This window comes from Pristiophorus japonicus, chromosome 9 (assembly GCF_044704955.1).
Source record: "Pristiophorus japonicus isolate sPriJap1 chromosome 9, sPriJap1.hap1, whole genome shotgun sequence".
NCBI lineage: Eukaryota > Metazoa > Chordata > Chondrichthyes > Pristiophoridae > Pristiophorus > Pristiophorus japonicus.
Genome location: NC_091985.1, coordinates 34,612,029 through 34,635,350, shown reverse-complemented (window position 1 = coordinate 34,635,350; position 23,322 = coordinate 34,612,029). Strand labels below are relative to the sequence as shown.

The following is a 23,322-nucleotide window of genomic DNA, read 5'->3' as shown; positions in this document are numbered from 1 at the left end:
GAGGGGAATAGATAGGCGTTTCTGCGGCCGCAACCGAGACTCCAGGATGGTATGTTGCCTCCCTGGTGCAAGGGTCAAGGATGTCTCGGAGCGGGTGCAGGACATTCTGAAATGGGAGGGAGAACAGCCAGTTGTCGTGGTGCACATTGGTACCAACGACATAGGTAAAAAAAGGGATGAGGTCCTACGAAACGAATTTAAGGAGCTAGGAGCTAAATTAAAAAGTAGGACCTCAAAAGTAGTAATCTCGGGATTGCTACTAGTGCCACGTGATAGTCAGAGTAGGAATCGCAGGATAGCGCAGATGAATACGTGGCTTGAGCAGTGGTGCAGCAGGGAGGGATTCAAATTCCTGGGGCATTGGGACCGGTTCTGGGGAAGGTGGGACCAGTACAAACCGGACGGTCTGCACCTGGGCAGGACCGGAACCAATGTCCTAGGGGGAGTGTTTGCTAGTGCTGTTGGGGAGGATTTAAACTAATATGGCAGGGGGATGGGAACCAATGCAGGGAGACAGAGGGAAACAAAAAGGAGACAAAAGCAAAAGACAGAAAGGAGATGAGGAAAAGTGGAGGGCAGAGAAACCCAAGGCAAAGAACAAAAAGGGCCACTGTACAGCAAAATTCTAAAAGGACAAAGGGTGTTAATAAAACAAGCCTGAAGGCTTTGTGTCTTAATGCAAGGAGTATCCGCAATAAGGTGGATGAATTAATTGTGCAAATAGATGTTAACAAATATGATGTGATTGGGATTACGGAGACGTGGCTCCAGGATGATCAGGGCTGGGAACTCAACATTCAGGGGTATTCAACATTCAGGAAGGATAGAATAAAAGGAAAAGGAGGTGGGGTAGCATTGCTGGTTAAAGAGGAGATTAATGCAATAGTTAGGAAAGACAGTAGCTTGGATGATGTGGAATCTATATGGGTAGAGCTGCAGAACACCAAAGGTCAAAAAACGTTAGTGGGAGTTGTGTACAGACCTCCAAACAGTAATAGGGATGTTGGGGAGGGCATCAAACAGGAAATTAGGAGTGCATGCAATAAAGGTGTAGCAGTTATAATGGGTGACTTTAATATGCACATAGATTGGGCTAGCCAAACTGGAAGCAATACGGTGGAGGAGGATTTCCTGGAGTGCATAAGGGATGGTTTTCTAGACCAATATGTTGAGGAACCAACTAGGGGGGAGGCCATCTTAGACTGGGTGTTGTGTAATGAGAGAGGATTAATTAGCAATCTCATTGTGCGAGGCCCCTTGGGGAAGAGTGACCATAATATGGTGGAATTCTGCATTAGGATGGAGAATGAAACAGTAATTTCAGAGACCATGGTCCAGAACTTAAAGAAGGGTAACTTTGAAGGTATGAGGCGTGAATTGGCTAGGATAGATTGGCGAATGATACTTAAGGGGTTGACAGTGGATGGGCAATGGCAGACATTTAGAGATCGCATGGATGAATTACAACAATTGTACATTCCTGTCTGGCGTAAAAATAAAAAAGGGAAGGTGGCTCAACCGTGGCTATCTAGGGAAATCAGGGATAGTATTAAAGCCAAGGAAGTGGCATACAAATTGGCCAGAAATAGCAGCGAACCTGGGGACTGGGAGAAATTTAGAACTCAGCAGAGGAGGACAAAGGGTTTGATTAGGGCAGAGAAAATGGAGTACGAGAAGAAGCTTGCAGGGAACATTAAGGCGGATTGCAAAAGTTTCTATAGGTATGTAAAGAGAAAAAGGTTGGTGAAGACAAACGTAGGTCCCCTGCAGTCGGAATCAGGGGAAGTCATAACGGGGAACAAAGAAATGGCGGACCAAGTGAACAAGTACTTTGGTTCGGTATTCACTGAGGAGGACACAAACAACCTTCCGGATATAAAAGGGGTCGGAGGGTCTAGTAAGGAGGGGGAACTGAGGGAAATCTTTATTAGTCGGGAAATTGTGTTGGGGAAATTGATGGGATTGAAGGCCGATAAATCCCCAGGGCCTGATGGACTGCATCCTAGAGTACTTAAGGAGGTGGCCTTGGAAATAGCGGATGCATTGACAGTCATTTTCCAACATTCCATTGACTCTGGATCAGTTCCTATGGAGTGGAGGGTAGCCAATGTAACCCCACTTTTTAAAAAAGGAGGGAGAGAGAAAACAGGGAATTATAGACCGGTCAGCCTGACCTCAGTAGTGGGTAAAATGATGGAATCAATTATTAAGGATGTCATAGCAGTGCATCTGGAAAATGGTGACATGATAGGTCCAAGTCAGCATGGATTTGTGAAAGGGAAATCATGCTTGACAAATCTTCTGGAATTTTTTGAGGATGTTTCCAGTAAAGTGGACAAAGGAGAACCAGTTGATGTGGTATATTTGGACTTTCAGAAGGCTTTCGACAAGGTCCCACACAAGAGATTAATGTGCAAAGTTAAAGCACATGGGATTGGGGGTAGTGTGCTGACGTGGATTGAGAACTGGTTGTCAGACAGGAAGCAAAGAGTAGGAGTAAACGGGTACTTTTCAGAATGGCAGGCAGTGACTAGTGGAGTGCCGCAAGGTTCTGTGCTGGGGCCCCAGCTGTTTACATTGTACATTAATGATTTAGACGAGGGGATTAAATGCAGTATCTCCAAATTTGCGGATGACACTAAGTTGGGTGGCAGTGTGAGCTGCGAGGAGGATGCTATTAGGCTGCAGAGTGACTTGGATAGGTTAGGTGAGTGGGCAAATGCATGGCAGATGAAGTATAATGTGGATAAATGTGAGGTTATCCACTTTGGTGGTAAAAACAGAGAGACAGACTATTATCTGAATGGTGACAGATTAGGAAAAGGGAAGGTGCAACGAGACCTGGGTGTCATGGTACATCAGTCATTGAAGGTTAGCATGCAGGTACAGCAGGCGGTTAAGAAAGCAAATGGCATGTTGGCCTTCATAGCGAGGGGATTTGAATACAGGGGCAGGGAGGTGTTGCTACAGTTGTACAGGGCCTTGGTGAGGCCACACCTGGAGTATTGTGTACAGTTTTGGTCTCCTAACTTGAGGAAGGACATACTTGCTATTGAGGGAGTGCAGCGAAGGTTCACCAGACTGATTCCCGGGATGGCGGGACTGACCTATCAAGAAAGATTGGATCAACTGGGCTTGTATTCACTGGAGTTCAGAAGAATGAGAGGGGACCTCATAGAAACGTTTAAAATTCTGACAGGTTTAGACAGGTTAGATGCAGAAAGAATGTTCCCAATGTTGGGGAAGTCCAGAACCAGGGGTCACAGTCTGAGGATAAGGGGTAAGCCATTTAGGACCGAGATGAGGAGAAACTTCTTCACCCAGAGAGTGGTGAACCTGTGGAATTCTCTACCACAGAAAGTAGTTGAGGCCAATTCACTAAATATATTCAAAAGGGAGTTAGATGAAGTCCTTACTACTCGGGGGATCAAGGGTTATGGCGAGAAAGCAGGAAGGGGGTATTGAAGTTTCATGTTCAGCCATGAACTCATTGAATGGCGGTGCAGGCTAGAAGGGCTGAATGGCCTGCTCCTGCACCTATTTTCTATGTTTCTATGTTTACCCTGTCTGTTCCCCTTAATATCATGAAAACTTCGATCAGATTACCCCTTAACCTTTTAAATTCTAGCGAATACAATTCTAATTTGTGTAATTTCTCCTCGTAACTTAACCCTTGGAGTCCGGGTGTCATTCTGGTAAACCTACACTGCACTCCCGCCAAGGCCAATATATCCTTCCTAAGGTGTGGTTTCCAGAACTGCTCACAGTACTCCAGGTGTGGTCCAACCAGGGCTTTGTATAGCTGCAGCATAACTTCTACCCCCTTATATTCTAGTCTGCGAGATATAAAGGCCAGCACTCCATTAGCCGCTTTGATTATTTTTGGTACCTGTACCTGGACGCCCAAGTTTCTTTCGATATCCACTGTTTTTAGCTTTTCACCTATTAGAAAGTACCCTGTTCTATCATTTTTAGGTCCAAAGTAGATGATCTCACATTTGCTTACATTAAAATCCATTTGCCACAGTTTTGCCCATTCACTTTATCAATATCCCTTTGTAATTTTATGCTTTCATCTACACTGCCAACAATGCCCAGGGGGAGGGCAATGATCTTTGTGTCATTGGCAAATTTGGATATGACTTTCTATTCAATGAAGCCATTAATAAATATTGTGAATAGTTGAGGCCCCAACACAGATCCCCACAAACAGCAGTGTGATGGTGACCAGATAATTTTTTTTTTAGTGATGTTAGTTGAGGGGTAAATATTGGCCTGGACACTGGAGTGAACTCCTCTGCTCTTCTTCGCAATAGTGCCATGGGATCTTTACATTCACCTGAGAGGGCAGGCATGGCCTCGGTCTCATCTGAAAGTCGGCATCCCCCCACAGTGTAGCACACCCTCAGCACTGCACTGGAGTGTCAGCCTGGATTATGTGCTCAGGTCTCTGGAGTGGGACTTGAACCCAAAACCTTCTGACTCCGATCCAGAAGCTACTGAGCCAGAAGCTAAAATTCAAAGTCATTTATTGTGGAATACTTGAGAGGTGTGATAAATGTATTATTCTTTTATTCTTACAAAGAAGTTAATACAAAAAAAAACAGCTGTACAGAATACAGATGTGAACATTTTAAACTGAAATCCCAAGAGAAGGCCTGATTGTGATTCGCAGGTTTGAAAAGCTCTGAAGCATTCTATTGCTACATTTAAAAACATATTTACTGTACAGACAAAGTCTTGTTAGGCTTTTAGGTAAATGTAAACAAGATAAAGAAGATCATTTGATCCTCCCTTTTAGAAAATCAGCCCAGTTGTCTTTCCATTCTCCACCTGAATGAGCAGACAGAAGGGGAGAAATTCGCATCGTTTGCACCTCCTGGGGGGGCGCTAACGGGGGTGGGCACAAACGATTTATCACCGGGTTGGGGGCACTACTGCTTCCCATGAAATTGCACGGGAGTTAGCGGAGATGCAAACCGCCAGCACCCGCTCCCGCCGGTAATGCACCGGGTCACTGCGCCGGCAATGATGACGTCATCGCTGTGCGCAGTGACCTGTTTTCGCCACGCAGCAGGAAATTGGGCAGCGCCCTGCGAGACCGCCGCGGGCGATGTCAGTGCCAGCCTCGCTGGTCGCAAACCGGGCCGCACCACGCTCGCAGGGCGAGAGGTAAAGGGGAAGTGCACGCCGCCGTTTGTTTTGCGCTTCTGACTTATCGGCCCGGCCTTTTGTTGCCCATTTCGCGGGGTCTGTGCCACGATAGTGCAACCCCACACTCCGCTTCTGTGCCGGGCTGCGGCCACGCCACCCTGCATCCCTGTTGGTGCAGTGGTTGCCCCTCGCCCCTACTACTAAGCAGTCACACCAAAAAAAGATGGGCTCACAGGTGTTACAATAAGTTACATCTTCAAGGGGTGGAAGATGCCTGTGCATGGATTTTTGTAACGTGTGGTGACCGTTGCACCTCAGCCACCACACGGGCTTGACGGAGCTAGGCCTTGGTCCAGTGGCGAAGATTGACCAAAACAACTGGAGCCCAAGCTCTGTTGCGTCTCCCTTGGGCCCCGGCCCCACTGCTGTTAAATGCTGTGCTGCTCTTGGGCCACGGCCCCGTTGTTGTTATGTGCTGCTCTTGGGCCACGGCCCCGTTGTTGTTATGTGCTGCTCTTGGGCCACGGCCCCGTTGTTGTTATGTGCTGCTCTTGGGCCACGACCCCGTTGTTGTTATGTGCTGCTCTTGGGCCACGACCCCGCTGTTGTTATGTGCTGCTCTTGGGCCACGGCCCCGCTGTTGTTATGTGCTGCTCTTGGGCCCCGACCCCGCTGTTGTTATGTGCTGCTCTTGGGCCCCGACCCCGCTGTTGTTATGTGCTGCTCTTGGGCCACGACCCCGCTGTTGTTATGTGCTGTGCTGCTCTTGGGCCACGGCCCCGCTGTTGTTATGTGCTGCGCTTCCCCTGGGCCACGGCCCCGCCAGTATTAAATGCTGCGCCGCCCCTCATTGGGCTCGACATCCGCCCCTCGCTAGGCTCGAACGCCGCCACTCGCTGGCCCCTCCCTCGCCCCACTGCAGAGCTTGCAGCGTTGCCCTCCCCTTTATCGTAAGGGGAGGGCTGTGTGCTCACGCCAGCACTAAGTGGAGCGGCTGCATAGCGCTGGAAATTCGCGCACTTACTGCCCCGGTCCCGCCCCCAAGAGGAAGTGGAGCATCTAACATTGCACTCCACTTCCTCTCGGGGACGATAATCCCAATTTCGCGGCCGGGGCGGGATTTCTGTGCAGGGCGCAGGAAGTCCCTCCTCCCCTCGGTTACTCCCCCCAAATGGGGCAATACCGAATTTTGCCCCCAGGATCTCTGTTTTAACATCCCTGTTATTTTAAACATCTCATCCAGCAAAGGGTTAAGAACACAAAGCAAATGAGCTGTTCTACAGCTTGCGATTCGGTCACTGAATAAGAAGATAATAAAAAGAATCAAACATTTGACGGTGTTGCTCGCAACTAAACAAACAATTCTGCTGCACAATTAGCAAAACAAATTCTAAGACCTGTGCTTTGAAGGTTAAAGCATCTCTAGGCAATAGATTCAGCATTCTCAACTGAGCCTCTAGTCGATGTGCACACAACAGCACCCAACTAGCAAGGATTGAACACTAACCAGCATTAAATCCCACTCAGAGGTCAATAAGGCTGTCTGGTGTGGGCACCCGAGGTTTTTACACTAGCCGAGAGACTGCTGTTCTGAAGATGAAGCCAAGGTGAAGATTTCCTGTGTACTATGTGCAATGAAGTTCTAAACCCGTTTATTAAGGATGAGAGAAGACACAACTGCCCTCACCCCACATAGTTGGGGAAGAGTAAAGGGAGCTTTATCCAGCATTTTGCCTGTATCCCACATGAATCTGAGAGTGTTCAGTTCTGATGGTGGGTCTGAAACGTGGCATATAATCCATTCTGATCATCAGCTACTGGTACGCCTCTAATGAGTAGAAAACAATCACCATACATAAGGGGGAGGGGAGAATTGAAGGCATTGCCTCAGTTCAGAAAAAAACATCTCAAACATATTGGATGTAAAATCAGTGCCTCTACCACACGAACAATAGTCAATCTAGCCAATCAAGAATGTCTCCAATAGCCAGAATGTCAGCTTGGCTCAGTTAGCAGCACCCTCGTCTCTAGGCCAGAGGGTTGTGAGCTTTTGCACCTCTACAGGACTGCAAATAATTTAAGCTGAAACTTCGGTGCAGCATTGAGGAGTGCTGCATTGTCAAATGTTTCATCCTCAAAATAACGAAGGGAATTAACAGGGTAGAGGGGGAATGACTCTTAACTCTAGTAGGGAAATCTAGAACAAGGGGGACATTCACCTTAGAATTCAAGCTAAGATGATTTAAAGAAAACACAATAACAAAATCTCCACGCAAAGTGTTGAGTGTTTGAATGTACTGCCCCAGGTGGTCATAGACATAGTCAATACAGGTGAGGAGCTAGATGAGCTGAAGGACTCACCCCTGTTCCGAGGCATGCCATTATGTGACCACTGCCACTATAAACCTTTCAGTTCAGAACTGTCCAAAGTTTCAGTATTAGCCTGACTTGTTGGAAGATAAAAGAAAGTAACCCCCCGATTATCCAATTGCACAATCTTCTGTATCTTTCTAAGGCCGAAAGTACTTAAAAGTTTGTAATGTCTTTGATTTATTCTCAGTGCTGACAAACGAGACCTTCTTCAGCTCTGCGGAATGCCGAAATTTAGCAATCCAGTTCCACCTGGAGTGTGGATACGCTTTGCTATACTACTACGAATACAAGAGGGCCAAGGAGAATTTCAACACAGCCCAGAAGTTGGCCAAACTTTCTACCACCATGATAGGTAGGTCAGACTGTCACATCACACATTTTTGTCATTTATTTTTTTTCTCCCACTCTACAGCCAATACACTCCAGAGACACAAATCTAGCCAAGAGAGCTCTTTTTTAAGCATCAACTCTGTGAAAATAACTATCGGGTCTCTGCGAGCATTTCACTTTGTTGTATAAGCTCTTGTATGTATGGAGCTCTGAACCTGCACTACAATGCAGCTGTTGAAGGTGAAAATGTCAAGAGTACGTACTTGAAAAAATCGTGACAGTCGGCATCAATGGCACTAGGCTAAGGAAGAGAAGCAGCAGCCAGATCTCCCCACTCTCGGTCACAATCCAGTGATCCTTGTGCGTCAGCTGAGGGACTGAATCGGGCTGCGCTGTAATGCCACACACAGTGGAATAGCATGTCTTACACTGGGTTCCCAGAAGAAGCATGTCAATCTGAACTTAGCTACCGACTCCATCCCTCTCCCTAGCCTCTGTCTGAGGCCATATTGGACCCCGAAATGAGCTTCCGGACACATTTCCGCGGCATAACTAAAACCGCCTATTTCCACCTCCATAACATCGCCTGACTCCGCCCCTACCTCAGCCCATCTACTGCTGAAACCCTTATCCATGCCCTTGTTACCTCTAGACTTGACTATTCCAACACACTCCTGGCTGGTCTCCCACATTCTACCCGACGTAAACTAGAGGTGATCCAAAGCTCGGCTGCCCGTGTCCTAACTCACACCAAGTCCCGCTCACCCATCACCCCTGTGCTCGCTGACCTACATTGGCTTCCGGTTAAGCAACGCCTCACTTTCAAAATTCTCATCCTTATTTACAAATCCCTCCATGGCCTCGCCCCTCTCTGTCTCTGTAATCTCCTCCAGCCCCACAACCCTCCGAGATGTCTGCGCTCCTTAAATTCTGCCCTTTTGCGCATCCCTGATTATAATCACTCAACCATTGGTGGCAGTGCCTTCAGCTGCCTGGGCCCTAAGCTCTGGAACTCCCTCCTAAACCTTTCCTCCCTACCTCTCTTTCCTCCTTTAAGACGCTCCTTAAAACCTACCTCTTTGACCAAGCTTTTGGTCATTTGCTGTAATTTCTTCTTATGTGGCTCAGTGTCAATTTTCTTTGGTCTTATAACGCTCCTGTGAAGCACCTTGGGACGTTTTACTACGTTAAAGATGCTAAATAAATACAAGTTATTGTTGAACAAGCTATTGGAAGGTAACAGAACCAGAACTGTTTTCTTTTTGTTTCCACCATTTGTTTTCTTTTCTCCATAACTTTCAGTAACTCCTTTCTAATGGGAATGAATTGCATTTATTAAAATTTAATTAATCTATCGTCTGCAGGGAGATCCAGGGTGATTTATTGCTCATCTCTTGCCCTTGAGAAGGTGGCGTAGGCCTTCTTAAACCACTGCAGTTTGTGTGGTGAAGATGCTGCCACAATGCTGTTTTGTAGTGAGTTGCAGCCGACCTACATTGGCTCGCGGTTAACCAACGCCTTGATTTCAAAATTCTCATCCTTGTTTAAAAATCCTTCCATGGCCTCACTCCCCCCTCCCCCGAGATATCTGCACTCCTCAAATTCTGCCCTCTTGAGCATCCCTGATTATAATCACTCAACCTTCGGTGGCAATGCCTTCAGCTGCCTAGACCCTAAGCTCTGGAACTCCCTCCCTAAACTTCTCCGCCTCTCTTTCCTCCTTTAAGACGCTCCTTAAAACCTACCTCTTCAGAAACATAGAAACATAGAAACATTCAGCCTTTCTAGCCTGCACCGCCATTCAATGAGTTCATGGCTGAACATGCACTTCAGTACCCCCTTCCTGCTTTCTCGCCATACCCCTTGATCCCCCGAGTAGTAAGGACTTCATCTAACTCCCTTTTGAATATATTTAGTGAATTGGCCTCAACTACTTTCTGTGGTAGAGAGTTCCACAGGTTCACCACTCTCTGGGTGAAGAAGTTTCTCCTCATCTCGGTCCTAAATGGCTTACCCCTTATCCTTAGACTGTGACCCCTGGTTCTGGACTTCCCCAACATTGGGAACATTCTTCCTGCATCTAACCTGTCTAAACCCGTCAGAATTTTAAACGTTTCTATGAGGTCCCCTCTCATTCTTCTGAACTCCAGTGAATACAAGCCCAGTTGATCCAGTCTTTCTTGATAGGTCAGTCCCACCATCCCGGGAATCAGTCTGGTGAATCTTCGCTGCACTCCCTCAATAGCAAGAATGTCCTTCCTCAAGATAGGACACAATCTGTACACAATACTCCAGGTGTGGCCTCACCAAGGCCCTGTACAACTGTAGCAACACCTCCCTGCCCCTGTACTCAAATCCCCTTGCTATGAAGGCCAACATGCCATTTGCTTTCTTAACCGCCTGCTGTACCTGCATGCCAACCTTCAACGACTGATGTACCATGACACCCAGGTCTCATTGCACCTCCCCTTTTCCTAATCTGTCACCATTCAGATAATAGTCTGTCTCTCTGTTTTTACCACCAAAGTGGATAACCTCACATTTATCCACATTATACTTCATCTGCCATGCATTTGCCCACTCACCTAACCTATCCAAGTCACTCTGCAGCCTCATAGCATCCTCCTCGCAGCTCACACTGCCACCCAACTTAGTGTCATCCGCAAATTTGGAGATACTACATTTAATCCCCTCGTCTAAATCATTAATGTACAATGTAAACAGCTGGGGCCCCAGCACAGAACCTTGCGGTACCCCACTAGTCACTGCCTGCCATTCTGAAAAGTACCCATTTACTCCTACTCTTTGCTTCCTGTCTGACAACCAGTTCACAATCCACGTCAGCACACTACCCCCAATCCCATGTGCTTTAACTTTGGTACATTAATCTCTTGTGTGGGACCTTGGCGAAAGCCTTCTGAAAGTCCAAATATACCACATCAACTGGTTCTCCCTTGTCCACTTTACTGGAAACATCCTCAAAAAATTCCAGAAGGTTTGTCAAGCATGATTTCCCTTTCACAAATCCATGCTGACTTGGACCTATCATGTCACCATTTTCCAAATGAACTGCTATGACATCCTTAATAATTGATTCCATCATTTTACCCACTACTGAGGTCAGGTTGACCAAGCTTTTGGTCATCTGCTGTAATTTCTTCTTATGTGGCTCAGTGTCAATTTTCTTTGGTCTTATAACGCTCCTGTGAAGCACCTTGGGACGTTTTACTACGTTAAAGATGCTAAATAAATACAAGTTATTGTTGAACAAGGTATTGGAAGGTAACAGAACCAGAACTGTTTTCTTTTTGTTTCCACCATTTGTTTTCTTTTCTCCATAACTTTCAGTAACTCCTTTCTAATGGGAATGAACTGCATTTATTAAAATTTAATTAACCTGTCGTCTGCGGGGAGATCCAGGGTGATTCCATCTTTCAAGTTGCCCATTTAGATACTGTACTAAGCACCAATAGAACAATAATGATGCTAATGTCAAGAGTAGCTTTGTTACTTTAAGGCTTGCCGTACATTTTAAAATAAAATAAATTCTGAACACCTCTTGCCCCTATTACCTTTCCTTCCTCCTGTATTACTTTATTTTCATCTGATATACTCTATTCTATATCTTCTAATATTTTTCTTAAAAGTTAGAATATTGGCCTTTATTGCTAGGGAATGGAATATAAAAGTAGGGAAGTCCTGCTACAACTGTACAGGGTATTGGTGAGACCACACCTGGAGTACTGTGTACAGTTTTGGTCTCCGTATTTAAGGAAGGATATACTTGCATTGGAGGCTGTTCAGAGAAGGTTCACTAGGTTGATTCCGGAGATGAGGGGGTTGACTCATGAAGAAAGGTTGAGCAGTTTGGGCCTATACCCATTGCAGTTCAGAAGAATGAGAGGTGATCTTATTGAAACGTATAAGATTCTGAAGGGGTTTGACAGGGTAGATGCAGAGAAGATGTTTCCCCTCATGGGGGAATCTAGAACAAGGGGACATAGTTTCAGAATAAGGGGTCGCCCATTTAAAACAGAGATGAGGAGAAATTTCTTCTCTCAGAGGGTGGTGAATCTGTGGAATTCTCTACCGCAGAGAGCTGTGGAGGCTGGGTCATTGACTATATTTAAGCTAGAGATAGACAGATTTTTGAACGATAAGGGAGTCGAGGGTTATGGGAAGCGGGCAGGGAAGTTTAAGTTGAGGCCAAGATCAGATCTTCATGATATTGAATGGCAGAGCAGGCTCGAGGGGCCAAATGGCTACTCCCGCTCCTATTTCTAATGTTATGTTTTACTTTTATTCTGTCCCACTGTTTACCTTGGAAGCATTTTATTTGTATTGTTGAGCCAAGACCCCCCCCCACCCCACCTCCCGAGTGCTGGACACTGTAAGGATTGACGGCGGTGGAAGAGAAGATGAGAAAAATCAAGGACTGGTTCGGTGACTAAAAAGCGAGACGGGGAGAGATAGAAACAGGTTCCAGTCAACAACCCAGAGCGCAGGGTCCTCTTTATGAGTGAAACGATTGCAAATGGTCCCAACTCCTGGTTTTGGAGGTGGGGTCAGAATTGAAAATTTTGACTTCTGGCTCCAGTAATCTCGGAAGGTTGATTTGATTTGATTTATAAACTAACGGCTGACTACAGCCAGATGAAGGACCTCGGATGCCAGCTTGGCTGATCTCACCTGATCAGATCATTTAATTACAGCACACTAAGGGTTAAACCTTCTACCGTCTGAAGCTTTAGTGATTCAGAGTGTTAGGATTTAAATGTACCGGGCACTTTTAACACTGCTTTTGCTTTCCTGATATTGTAGTCATGAGCTTGATGGTAAAAGTTGAATAAGGAACTTTTGCAATACATTCTTCAAGATAATTGATAGCACAGTCCATATTAAACTAGTTTACAGAAAACATTCAACTGTACATTTGATAACTTTTTAGAAAACTTAAATTCGGTTTCATATTCAATGAGTAAATTTATCGTTTTTTTCCCCCCCCACCAAAGGTTCTCAAAAGCCTGCCAGTCCTTAACAGCTAATACCCGAAATGTAAAATTGGACTTGCTTTTCTTTAAGGTGCCTTGGGGAAGCGTACGCAATTCCAGGAAAACTATTTGGCTCAGCTCATCCTCAATGTCCAGCGGGAGGATGATGCCCTCTGTCAAACACGTCTCACGCCAGTACCTACGCCCTTGGAAAATCTGCCCAAGGTAAGTCCCAAATGAAATTCATTGTCGCTGGCTCAAAATCCTGGAACTCCCTCCCTAACAGCACTATGGGAGTACCTTCACCGCATGGACTGCAGTGGTTGAAGTATGCGGCTCACCACCACCTTCTCGAGGGCAATTGGGGATGGGCAATAAATGCTGTCCTCGCCAGTGACGCCCACATCCCAGGAACGAATTTAAAAAAATATTGCACTTGAAAGTTCACCGGTGCTTCGACTCACTGCCATGTCCTGTGATGAACTCGTAACTGTGTCGAGCTTAAAGTTGGTAACAGCAAATATCCTATTGTAAAAGACCTGATTTGAATATGGGGATGAGTGGGGGAGTTTGGGTGGGGGCTGATATTGGGACGCAGGCTGAGCTGGGCTGCATGAATACCAAGGCCGCCATCTGCATAGCCCCAGTCAGGTTCCTGCCTGAAATTGGCCGACGAGAGCTGTGGCAGAAGTGCAGTGTTCGGGGGCAGGGGGCAGTCGCCAGGGACTGAACGGAGGGTTGCTGTCACCGTAAGTTACGGAAAGGGCATTACTGGAGGGCCTTGCGATGAAAGGCGGTGGAAAGCCCAGGGCAGGGGAGGCCTATATTTTTCTTATGGGCTTTTCAGGGCAGTCCTGCTCTTCCAAGCCCCACAACAAGTTGCATTTTTATATGTAGGAAAACATCGTAAGGCACTTCGCAGGAGTGTAATCAGGCGAAAGTTCACACCAAGTCAAAGAAAGAGAAATTGGAGTTAGTGACTAAAAGCTTGGTCAATGAAATGGGTTTTACGAAAGATCTTAAAAGACAAGCAGCCTGACAACACTGTGGCGAGGTATTGAGAGAGGTGGAGAGGGAGAACTAGGTGTTGTCAGAATACATGTGGAACCTAATGTCATATCTTTGGATGATGTCACCAAGGGGCAGCATGTAGTTGAGGAATATAAAGGGGCCAAATACAGATCCTTGGGGAACTCCAGAGCAATGTTCCCTGTAGGAATTTTTGGGCCCTGCGCAGTTCCTTTAAGGGGCTGTGTGGACCATTCAAAATACCGCGCATGCGGGTTCTTTTTGCATTGAAAATCCTGCTGCGCTGGTTCCCCGGAGCGCTGCGCGTTCCCCGGAGCATTGGTTCCCCGGAGCGCTGCGCTGGTTCCCCGGAGCTCTGGTTCCCCGGAGCGCTGCTCTGGTTCCCCGGAGCGCTGGTTCCTGGAGTGCTGCGCTGCGGTGCAGCTTACAAGAAACTATGCTCGGAAACAGTGCAGAGGCGAGAAGAGAAATATGCACTGGCTATGATTGGATTGATAAAAGTGCAATCCCGTCATCGTCGTCGTCGTCGTCGCCAACACCACCACCACACAGGCGGTCCCTCGAATCATCATCATCATCATCATCATCATCACCATCATCATCATCATCATCATCATCATCACCACACAGGCGGTCCCTCGAATCATCATCATCATCATCATCATCATCATCATCATCATCATCATCACCACACAGGCGGTCCCTCGAACGATCATCATCATCATCATCATCATCATCATCATCATCACACATAGGCGGTCCCTCGAACGAGGATGACTTGCTTCCACGAGAGTTCACAGATGTTTCAATGAAGGACCCGATGTTCCAGTCCTGAACTCCAGTTGAGGGGGTGGAAGATGCCTGTGCATGGATTTTTTTAACGTGTGGTGACCGTTGCACATCAGCCACCACACAGCTCGACAGAGCTAGGCCTTTATCCAGTGGCAAGGATTAACCAGGACGACTGGAGACCTGCTCTGCTGCACGGACCTAATGCGCACACATATCGCAGTGTGGGCTGGCCTGTGCTGCCCCTGGACCCCCGGCTCTTCTGGGCCCCATACCCTCATTCGCCGCACCTTCGCCCACAATGTTCCAGGGCCCGGCACTCCAGCTCTATTTATAGCCCCGACCTGCGATGATGTTCTCACAGGTCGTATCAGAACCGTTTATAGTATCAGCTGACTAGAATCAAGGCAGCCCAGCGGAGAATACAGTGTCTGTCGTAAGCGGCAGGGAAGTGGGAGCTTGCTGTAAGGAGCCAGTGGAGAAATGAGCTGTATTGTGGGCACTTTCTGGCCCGACTCCTCTTCTCGCTTGGTTGGATTCCCCACGTAGGCCTCTGGTTAAGATAGCAGTCTGGCCCCAATTACAACCTCGGGGCCTGATTTGCGTGTATGCATATTTAAAGCATAATCCCGCCCATTTCAGGCGCGTGTCCTCGCCCGCTCAGAAGGGCAAGTTACCGTCACAGCCTGTGGTGTCGGTGGATAAGTCCCTCGGGTGATTTAAAATGTCCGCTGGGCGAGCAGGGTTAGAAATGCCCCTTAACTCTTAAATAATCCGCATTTGTTTTTTGCTCTGGAGCCCTTGAAACTTTACAAAGCTGCTGGAAGGTTGCAGTCTATTTCACAGAAGTGATCTTTAGTTGTTGTGGAACACTTCTGTGCCATGCATCATAAATTTCCTGACATCCCCCACCCTCAAGACTTTTTGGAGAAAAGTGTCCTCCCCTCGTACTGACACGGACGCCATTTTAGGGGCCCAAGTTTCCACATGATTTACGCCTGATTTTTAGGAGCAACTGGTGGAGAACGGATTATCTTAGAAATCGCAATTCTCCACATTTTTTTTTCTGCAGTTCTAGTCAGGTAGAACAGTTTCACTTTGGAATAGAATTTTTTTCTTCAAAAGGGGGCGTGTCCGGCCACTGACACCTGATTTCAAAGTTTCCACAGTGAAAACGTACTCCAAACTAACTTAGAATGGAGCAAGTGAAGATTTTTGTAGAACTGAAAAAACCTGTTCTACACATTAAAAAATCAGGCGCAGGTTACAAATTAGGCGTCCAGAACGAGGTGGGGGGAAGGGAAATAATTAAATTCTATAATAAATCCTTATTTATACTTATACAAATATTATACAAATAAATCCAACCTGAATAAAAATTTATAAGCAAAGAAAAGATTAAATAAACCATCTTCCTACCTGTGTGAAAGTGCTTCAGCCAGGGAGAATGCTGCAGGAAGCCTCACAAGTTGAGGCAGCCGTTCGTTCCCGGGGGGGGGGGGGCAGGAGGCAGCCATTCGCTCCCGCGGGGGGGGGGGAAGAGGAGGAGGAAGCCGTTCGTTCCTGCGGGGGGGGGGGGGGGGGGGGGGGAGGAAGCCGTTTGTTCCCGCGGGGGGGGGGGGGATGAGGAAGCCATTCCCGACGGCGGGCGGGGGGGGGGGGGAGGGAAACGGCTGCCTCAACTTTCTGAGGCTTCCTGCAGCCTTCTCACTGATGCAAGAAGCCTCAGTGCTGATGTGCTGATGGCAATGTGCTTTTATTAAAAATTTTTCAAAAATTAAACAACTACAAAGAACTACAAAAATGGCCGAGTGCCAATGTTTCCTTCACACTGAGCATGCGCGAACGCTCCAACGCGCACGCGCAGGGTTGCCGGCAGGAAAAAAACTAATTTAAATGGTACCTGCCCCCTCCCACTTACAAAATCGGCGCGAGTGGTAGGCTCTGCCCCCCTGGGCGCCGCGCCAAGCAGACATGGAGCTGCAGGGCGCTCCAGAATCGCACGTTTTTTTTCCGGCGCCCAGCTCGGAGGGACGCCCGTTTTTTATCGTGTGGAAACTTGGGGCCTAGATCTCAGATCTTTCTGGTGCCTCAGACTTTGTGTGTTGCAGGTAAACCTGTTCCTTTCTCCTCCACCTCCACCCTGACGCCTCACAAAGCAACTTGTGGGAGCTTGTTCTGGACGTCTCTGAATGCCCATTCACGGCATTGTTGTGAAGTTGCGATTTCAATTCGTGCCCTGTTGGAAGTTTATTATTTGTCGAGCTGCTAGTTCAGAGGTGCAGCGGCTGGAGAACTGCAGCAACGCACTGTGTTGTTGTGCTAGGCTGAATAAGATACAATGTGCATGGGCATATATCCTTAGGGCTAAAATTTTTTTGTTGTTCAGTGACTTGTGGATAACATAAATGAGCCGCAGCAATCAGCAACTTTCCGCACAAATTCAGCAGTGTTCTCCAGTTCTTCTGTAGCATTCTAGCCTATTCTGATGCATTCGATTGTGAAAATAAGTAAGCAACTTTGCAATCATCTCTTCCCAGCTCTCTTCTGGCTTGGTAGCCTCTACTTTTCTGTGCTTGATTGTTTATAAATATCCGACTGGTCAATGGTAGTGATCAGTAATAAATCCTGGTGAATTCCTGTGCCAACAGATAAGAATAGGTGAGTAAACGTGGCACTCAAAACTTCTGAATACACAGCTTAAATTTTACGCGATGGTGCCTCCCATTGGGGCCGTGGCTGAGATTCAGTTACTGTGAGTGAGGTTGGAGCAGAGTGCAGACTACAGGTGCAGGTGGTATTTGAGGTTAATATAATTTAATGTAGCCCCTCTGGTGGTAATGTGCGCTGTTTACAACTCCCTCTGGAGCGAAGGAGCTCCTTATCGAGGTCTGCACACACTGGGGGAGGCGGGGGCGTATTATTTATAGAAAGAAAACAATTAGTTTTGTGTGTCTGGCACAGTCACTCTTTAAATTGTTGGACATCAGGAGTTGATTGTACCCTATTGCCTTGCATGATGTGTGATCACTGGAGAGCAGCCAGAGGCTATGCACCAGTTCTTACTTTAAAAAAATGTATTCCATGTAATGCGTCTGGAATTTACGTTTGGAGACTCTCATTAAACAGAGTACCATAGAAATGAATAGGGGTAAAAATGGGACAAAAACACACCACGGTAGGTTTTACAGGGATCTGATTTTCACGTTACTGTAATTCAAACATTTTTATAAATTTATTGGGTTGTTTAAAAAATCTTATTTCTATAAAGTCAGAACTGTTTCAAGTACTCCCAAGTTAAGAGTCTAAAAAGAAAGTTATAAGGAAGGTTAAAACAGATTAAATCCTGTTTGACAAATACAGAACTGTTATCAACATTGATGGTAATAACCGGATATCTGTTGTTAGTAAGTCCCAGACGGCACTGAGCAACCCAAGGGACAGAAGTGTAGTCAACACCCACACCAAGTAGGGTCTGAACGGAAATGTTCCAGCTCCAGGGAAGGAAGACAACCTTCTGATGCATTGAAGAGTACAGTGGAATTGGGGAAGAAGGCAAAAGAGATAAGTTGGGAGTGGGATGCTAAGTTAGGCAAGCTTTAGATTATGATGTAGAAGTAAGTGTCTAATAAAGACTTGGAGGCAGAACCGTCTTTGACCCATGCAGAGCAGGAAGATCCTGGGCTTGATCCCTGATCTGTGGTGGGTTAGCTGATCTCAGCCGGGCGGCAGTGTGAGGCCTTATACTTGGCACCAGAGTTGTGGAAGGGAACTATAGACCAGCGTTCCCCCTCACAGTCGTGTATGGGGGCAATCTGGAGAGATTCCAGGGATGATGCTGAAGCTTGGGTAACGAGGGCGAAGGTCGATGCCCACAAAGTACGGGAGCATTCTCGGGTTTAGGTTGGCCATGTACCCGGGGAGAGGGATTGAGTTCCCGGTGACAACACAGGAGGGCGCAGCAATATTCCTCAGAGTCCCCGATGCCTGCTGATATAAATTAGAGGGCGGTCAAGACCAGGGACGCAAGACTATACGAACCGAGGTGTACCCAACTACAAAGAAAACTCTGTTGTGAAAGAGTCGGATGTGAAGTGTCTATTGTTGGACTGAATCGAACGAGCTCACATGGGATCAGGGAGGTTGTGAGGCATTTGCCAAAGGCTGCTATCAGGGTGGTCCTAACCTGAAGGTATCTAAATTGCTGGTCTTCCAGTCTAGGAGCTGGTGTGGCTGTTGCATTAGCAGAAAAGGAACAAACAAGCCATTGCGGAACAGTACAGAAACCCTTCAGAGTCCCCACCACCCTCCTGTATCTGAGAAGAAAAAAAGCTTCCTGACTATTTTGACAGTAGCATTGTACTAGCTGACATCTCTTTGGACTAACTGCTTGGGGTTATGTAGAGCCTCATAAACTTTGGGGGTCTAGCTCCCAGCTTTGCATTTATTCAGATTTTAAAGCAGGCTCCAGTTTTAGTTGTAATTCATGAACGAGCATAAACTACAGAGCATGTGCTATATATGATGCGATCAATTCAGAATGCAATATTTTGTTGTTGATTAACATGAATTCCATAGCATTAAAATCCTTTTGAGGACCTAAGATTGAATAGGTGAATGTCACAAATAATGTATAATAAATAAATCAGTGATGCAATATTTTCCTTCTGTTGCCAACAGGACCTTGAGCTGAGCGATGACACTTTGCTAAATTCAATTACGCTGGCGGATCCTGAGGAACACGACACGCCCGACCTGTGTGCAGAGGAGCTCGCTGTAATCCTTGGTATCTGGTGAGCATTTTCAGGCACTCGGATAGGCCAGTAGTTTACTTGTTCACTATCCAATAGCAATAAGAACTTTTGAGCACCTCCACTCCCTTCGAAACTGAGACTAGGCAAACCTGAGAAATTGGTGAGATTACTAATTGGCCGGGGGTGATGTGAGGAATCAACATGAGCACTCAGTAACGTGGATTGTAGTGGGTGGATAAATAATCCGTTGGGTGCACATCTGAGCTGTTCAGACCAGAAGACCTCGAATTTGATCCCGAACCCTTGCTGAGTGAGCTGAGCTGACCCAAAGATGCTCGTCAGGGTTGTTATAACTGGTCTTGGCACCCCTGAGCTCTCAAAGGAGAAAAGCAAATCGGCCAGGGCCCTTCTTCTTTGATCATTATGCAGTGATTCCTGCTCTGTGTGCCTGTGTCTAAATCTTTCTGGGGTGAGGACAGGATCAGGCTGGGAGCGATACTGTCCGTGGTTAAATAACCTGACTGCACTCACTGGCAAGGCTACCAAAAAAATGTTAAAGTGAACCGTGCTTTGGGCAATGCTGAAACACTGCACTGCAACATGAAGTAAGGCCATTTATAGTTTATGCAAAGAAAAATTACTGAGTGAAAGGTGTTAGATTATAGATTGGACAAAGAATTTCACGGTATACCAAGGGGTGAAAGTGTATTGCAAGGAGGGATTCGGGTAAGAGCATAAACTGTGAGCTTTCTACGAGTGAGTACTGATGCAGAATAGCACAAGAGTGTTATTAGGTTCTGTCAAATGCTGAATAATTAAAGATTTTTCATCCTCTATGTAATAATATAGATCATTTGTTTTAAAAGCCTGCAAAAGTTCTACCTAAGCACCTCTTGTGGCATTTTCTTGACTTTCATTCTGCAGTGTATTACCTCCAAATTGTAGCACCCTAAACAACTAGTTTTCTATCACTATAACCCACAAGGGAGGCATTTTATTATTGACTAATAGACAATTCATTAGACACTGAAAGACACTGTGACGAACGGTGGCTGGTGCTCAATAAATAAAAACTTACACTCATTGGGCCCAAGTTTCCACAAGAAAAAAAACGGGCGTCCCTCCGAGCTGGGCGCCTGTTTTTCGCACATAAAACGGCGCCTAAAAAAATCCTCGGTATTCTCCACCTACTTACAGGTCCTCTGGCCCTCGGCGCAGCCAGCACGAGCTGTGGGGGGGGGCGGAGCCAGGTCCTGGCGCTGAAAACAGTGCCGGGACCTCTGCACATGCGTGCTACAGTCGGCACGCAAGTGCAGTAGCTCCAGGCACCGAACTGTGTGGGAGGGGCCCGAAGCACGCAGCCCCTAGCCCTGGCTGAATGGCCTCACTGGGGCTGCGTGAATAAGGCTCCTCCCACGGCCAGCTCCTGCTCCCCGACCCCGACAAGACCCGACACCCGCTCCCCCCCCCCCCGCCGACCAGACACCCGCTCCCCCCCCGCCGACCAGACAAGACCCGACACCCGCTCCCCCCCCCCCGCCGACCAGACACCCGCTCCCCCCCCACCGACCAGACAAGACCCGACACCCGCTCCCCCCCCCCCGCCGACCAGACACCCGCTCCCCCCCCGCCGACCGGACCCGACCCGACACCCACTCCCCCCCCCGCCCCGACCCGACACCCGCTCTCACCGCCCCCCCCCCCACCGACCCGACCCGCGCTTCTGTTCCCTGACCCGACCCACCCCCCCCCCCACTGGACTCGACTCCCGGACTGGATCCGATCTGACCTCTCCCTTCCCCACCCCCCCCCCACCTCTCTCTCTCCCCCCCCCCCCCCGCTCTCTCTCTCTCTCCCTCCCTCCCCCCCCTCTCTCTCCCTCCATCCCCTCTCTCTCCCTCCCCTCCCCCCCCCTCTTTCTCTCTCCCTCCCTCTCTCTCTCTCTCTCCCTCCCTCTCTCTCTCTCTCTCTCTCCCCTCCCGCTCAGCGGCACGAACGGCTGCAGAATTCTCCCTGGCTGAAGCACTTTCACACAGGTAGGAAGATGGTTTATTTAATCTTTTCTTGGCTTATAAATGTTTATTCAGGTTGGATTTATTTGTATAATATTTGTAGAAGTATAAATAAGGATTTATTGTCGAATTTAATGAGTTCCCTTCCCCCCCCCTCCCCCCCACCTCGTTCTGGACGCCTAATTTGTAACCTGTGCCTGATTTTTTAATGTGTAGAACAGGTTTTTTCAGTTCTACAAAAATCTTCACTGGCTCCATTCTACTTTAGTTTGGAGTACATTTTCACTGTGGAAACTTTCAAATCAGGCGTCAGTGGCCGGACACGCCCCCTTTTGAAGAAAAAATTCTGTTCTAAACTAGAACTGTTCTACCTGACTCGAACTGCAGAAAAAAAAATGTGGAGAATTGCGATTTCTAAAATAGTCCGTTCTCCACCAGTTGCTCTTAAAAATCAGGCGCGAATCATGTGGAAACTTGGGCCCATAAAGTGCCTTATCAGAAATATCGCAAGGCACTTCATCCACGATTAGTTACTCTGAAATGATGTGATTCTTATGTAGGCAAACACAGCAGCCGTTTTATGTACAGCATGATCCTATAAACAGCAATACGTTGACTGATCAGTTCATCTCTTTTTGATGGTGCTGGTTGAGGGAGAACTGTTGGCCAGAACACCAGGTGAAGTTGCTATTGTACTTTGAATAATGCCACAGGGTTATTATCCTGAACCACCAGAATAGGCAGACTCAATCTTAGCTTAACCGCTCATTTGAAAGATGTCACCTCTTGCAATGTAGCACTCCCTCAGAGTGACAGCCTACATAATGTTTTCAAGTCCTGGATTGGTGCTTGAACTCAAATCTTCTGACGTGGAGACAAGAATGGTGTCAATGGAGCCAAGCCGACATAAGAACATAAGAAATAGGAACAGGAGTAGGCCATACGGCCCCTCGAGCCTGCTCCGCCATTCAATAAGATCATGGCTGATCTGATCATGGATTCAGCTCCACTTCCCTGCACGCTCCCCAGAACCCCGTATCCCCTTATCATTTAAGGAACTGTCTATTTCTGTCTTAAATCTATTCAATGTCCCAGCTTCCACAGCTCTCTGAGGCAGCGAATTCCACAGATTTACAACCCTGAGAGAAGAAATTTCTCCTCATCTCTGTTTTAAATGGGAGGTCCCTTATTTAAGATCATGCCCTCTAGTTCTAGTCTACCCCATCAGTGGAAACATCTTCTCTGCATCCACCTTGTCAAGCCCCCTCATATTCTTATATGTTTCAATAAGATCACCTCTCATTCTTCTGATCCAATGAGTCGAGGCCCAACCTACTCAACCTTTCCTCATAAGTCAACCCCCTCATCTCCGGAATCAACCTAGTGAACCTTCTCTGAACTGCCTCCAAAGCAAGTGTATCCTTTCGTAAATATGAAAACCAAAACTGTATGCAATATTCCAGGTGTGGCCTCACCAATACTCTGTAGAGCTGTAGCAAGACTTCCCTGCTTTTATACTCCATCCCCTTTGCAATAAAGGCCAAGATTCCATTGGCCTTCCTGATCACTATCCATTGGCCTTCCTGCATACTATGCTTTTGTGTTTCATGCACAAGTACCCCTAGGTCCCGCTTGTACTGCAGCACTTTGCAATCTTTCTCCATTTAAATAATAACTTGCTCTTTGATTTTTTTTCTGCCAAAGTGACCTCACACTTTTCAACATTATACTCCATCTGCCAAATTTTTTCCCACTCACTTAGCCTGTCTATGTCCTTTTGCAGATTTAATGTGTCCTCCTCACACATTGCTTTTCCTCCCATCTTTGTATCGTCAGCAAACTTGGCTACGTTACACTCAGTCCCTTCTTCCAAACGTTAATATAGATTGT

The 23,322-nt window shown here is 47.1% G+C and overlaps 1 protein-coding gene across 2 annotated transcripts in view; it reads left to right on the top strand.

Moving 5' to 3' along the window:
• ttc27 (tetratricopeptide repeat domain 27) overlaps positions 1-23,322 on the top strand; it is a 282,247-nt gene that overhangs the window by 65,206 nt on the left and 193,719 nt on the right. For both annotated transcript variants that reach the window (XR_011595000.1, XM_070889258.1), the window contains exons 6-8: positions 7,715-7,879; positions 12,940-13,073; positions 19,347-19,459. Coding sequence is in view for 1 of the 2 variants with exons in the window: in XM_070889258.1 (XP_070745359.1) it covers positions 7,715-7,879; positions 12,940-13,073; positions 19,347-19,459 (412 nt within the window). In the remaining variant the exon portion in view is untranslated. The remainder of the gene's footprint in view (positions 1-7,714; positions 7,880-12,939; positions 13,074-19,346; positions 19,460-23,322) is intronic.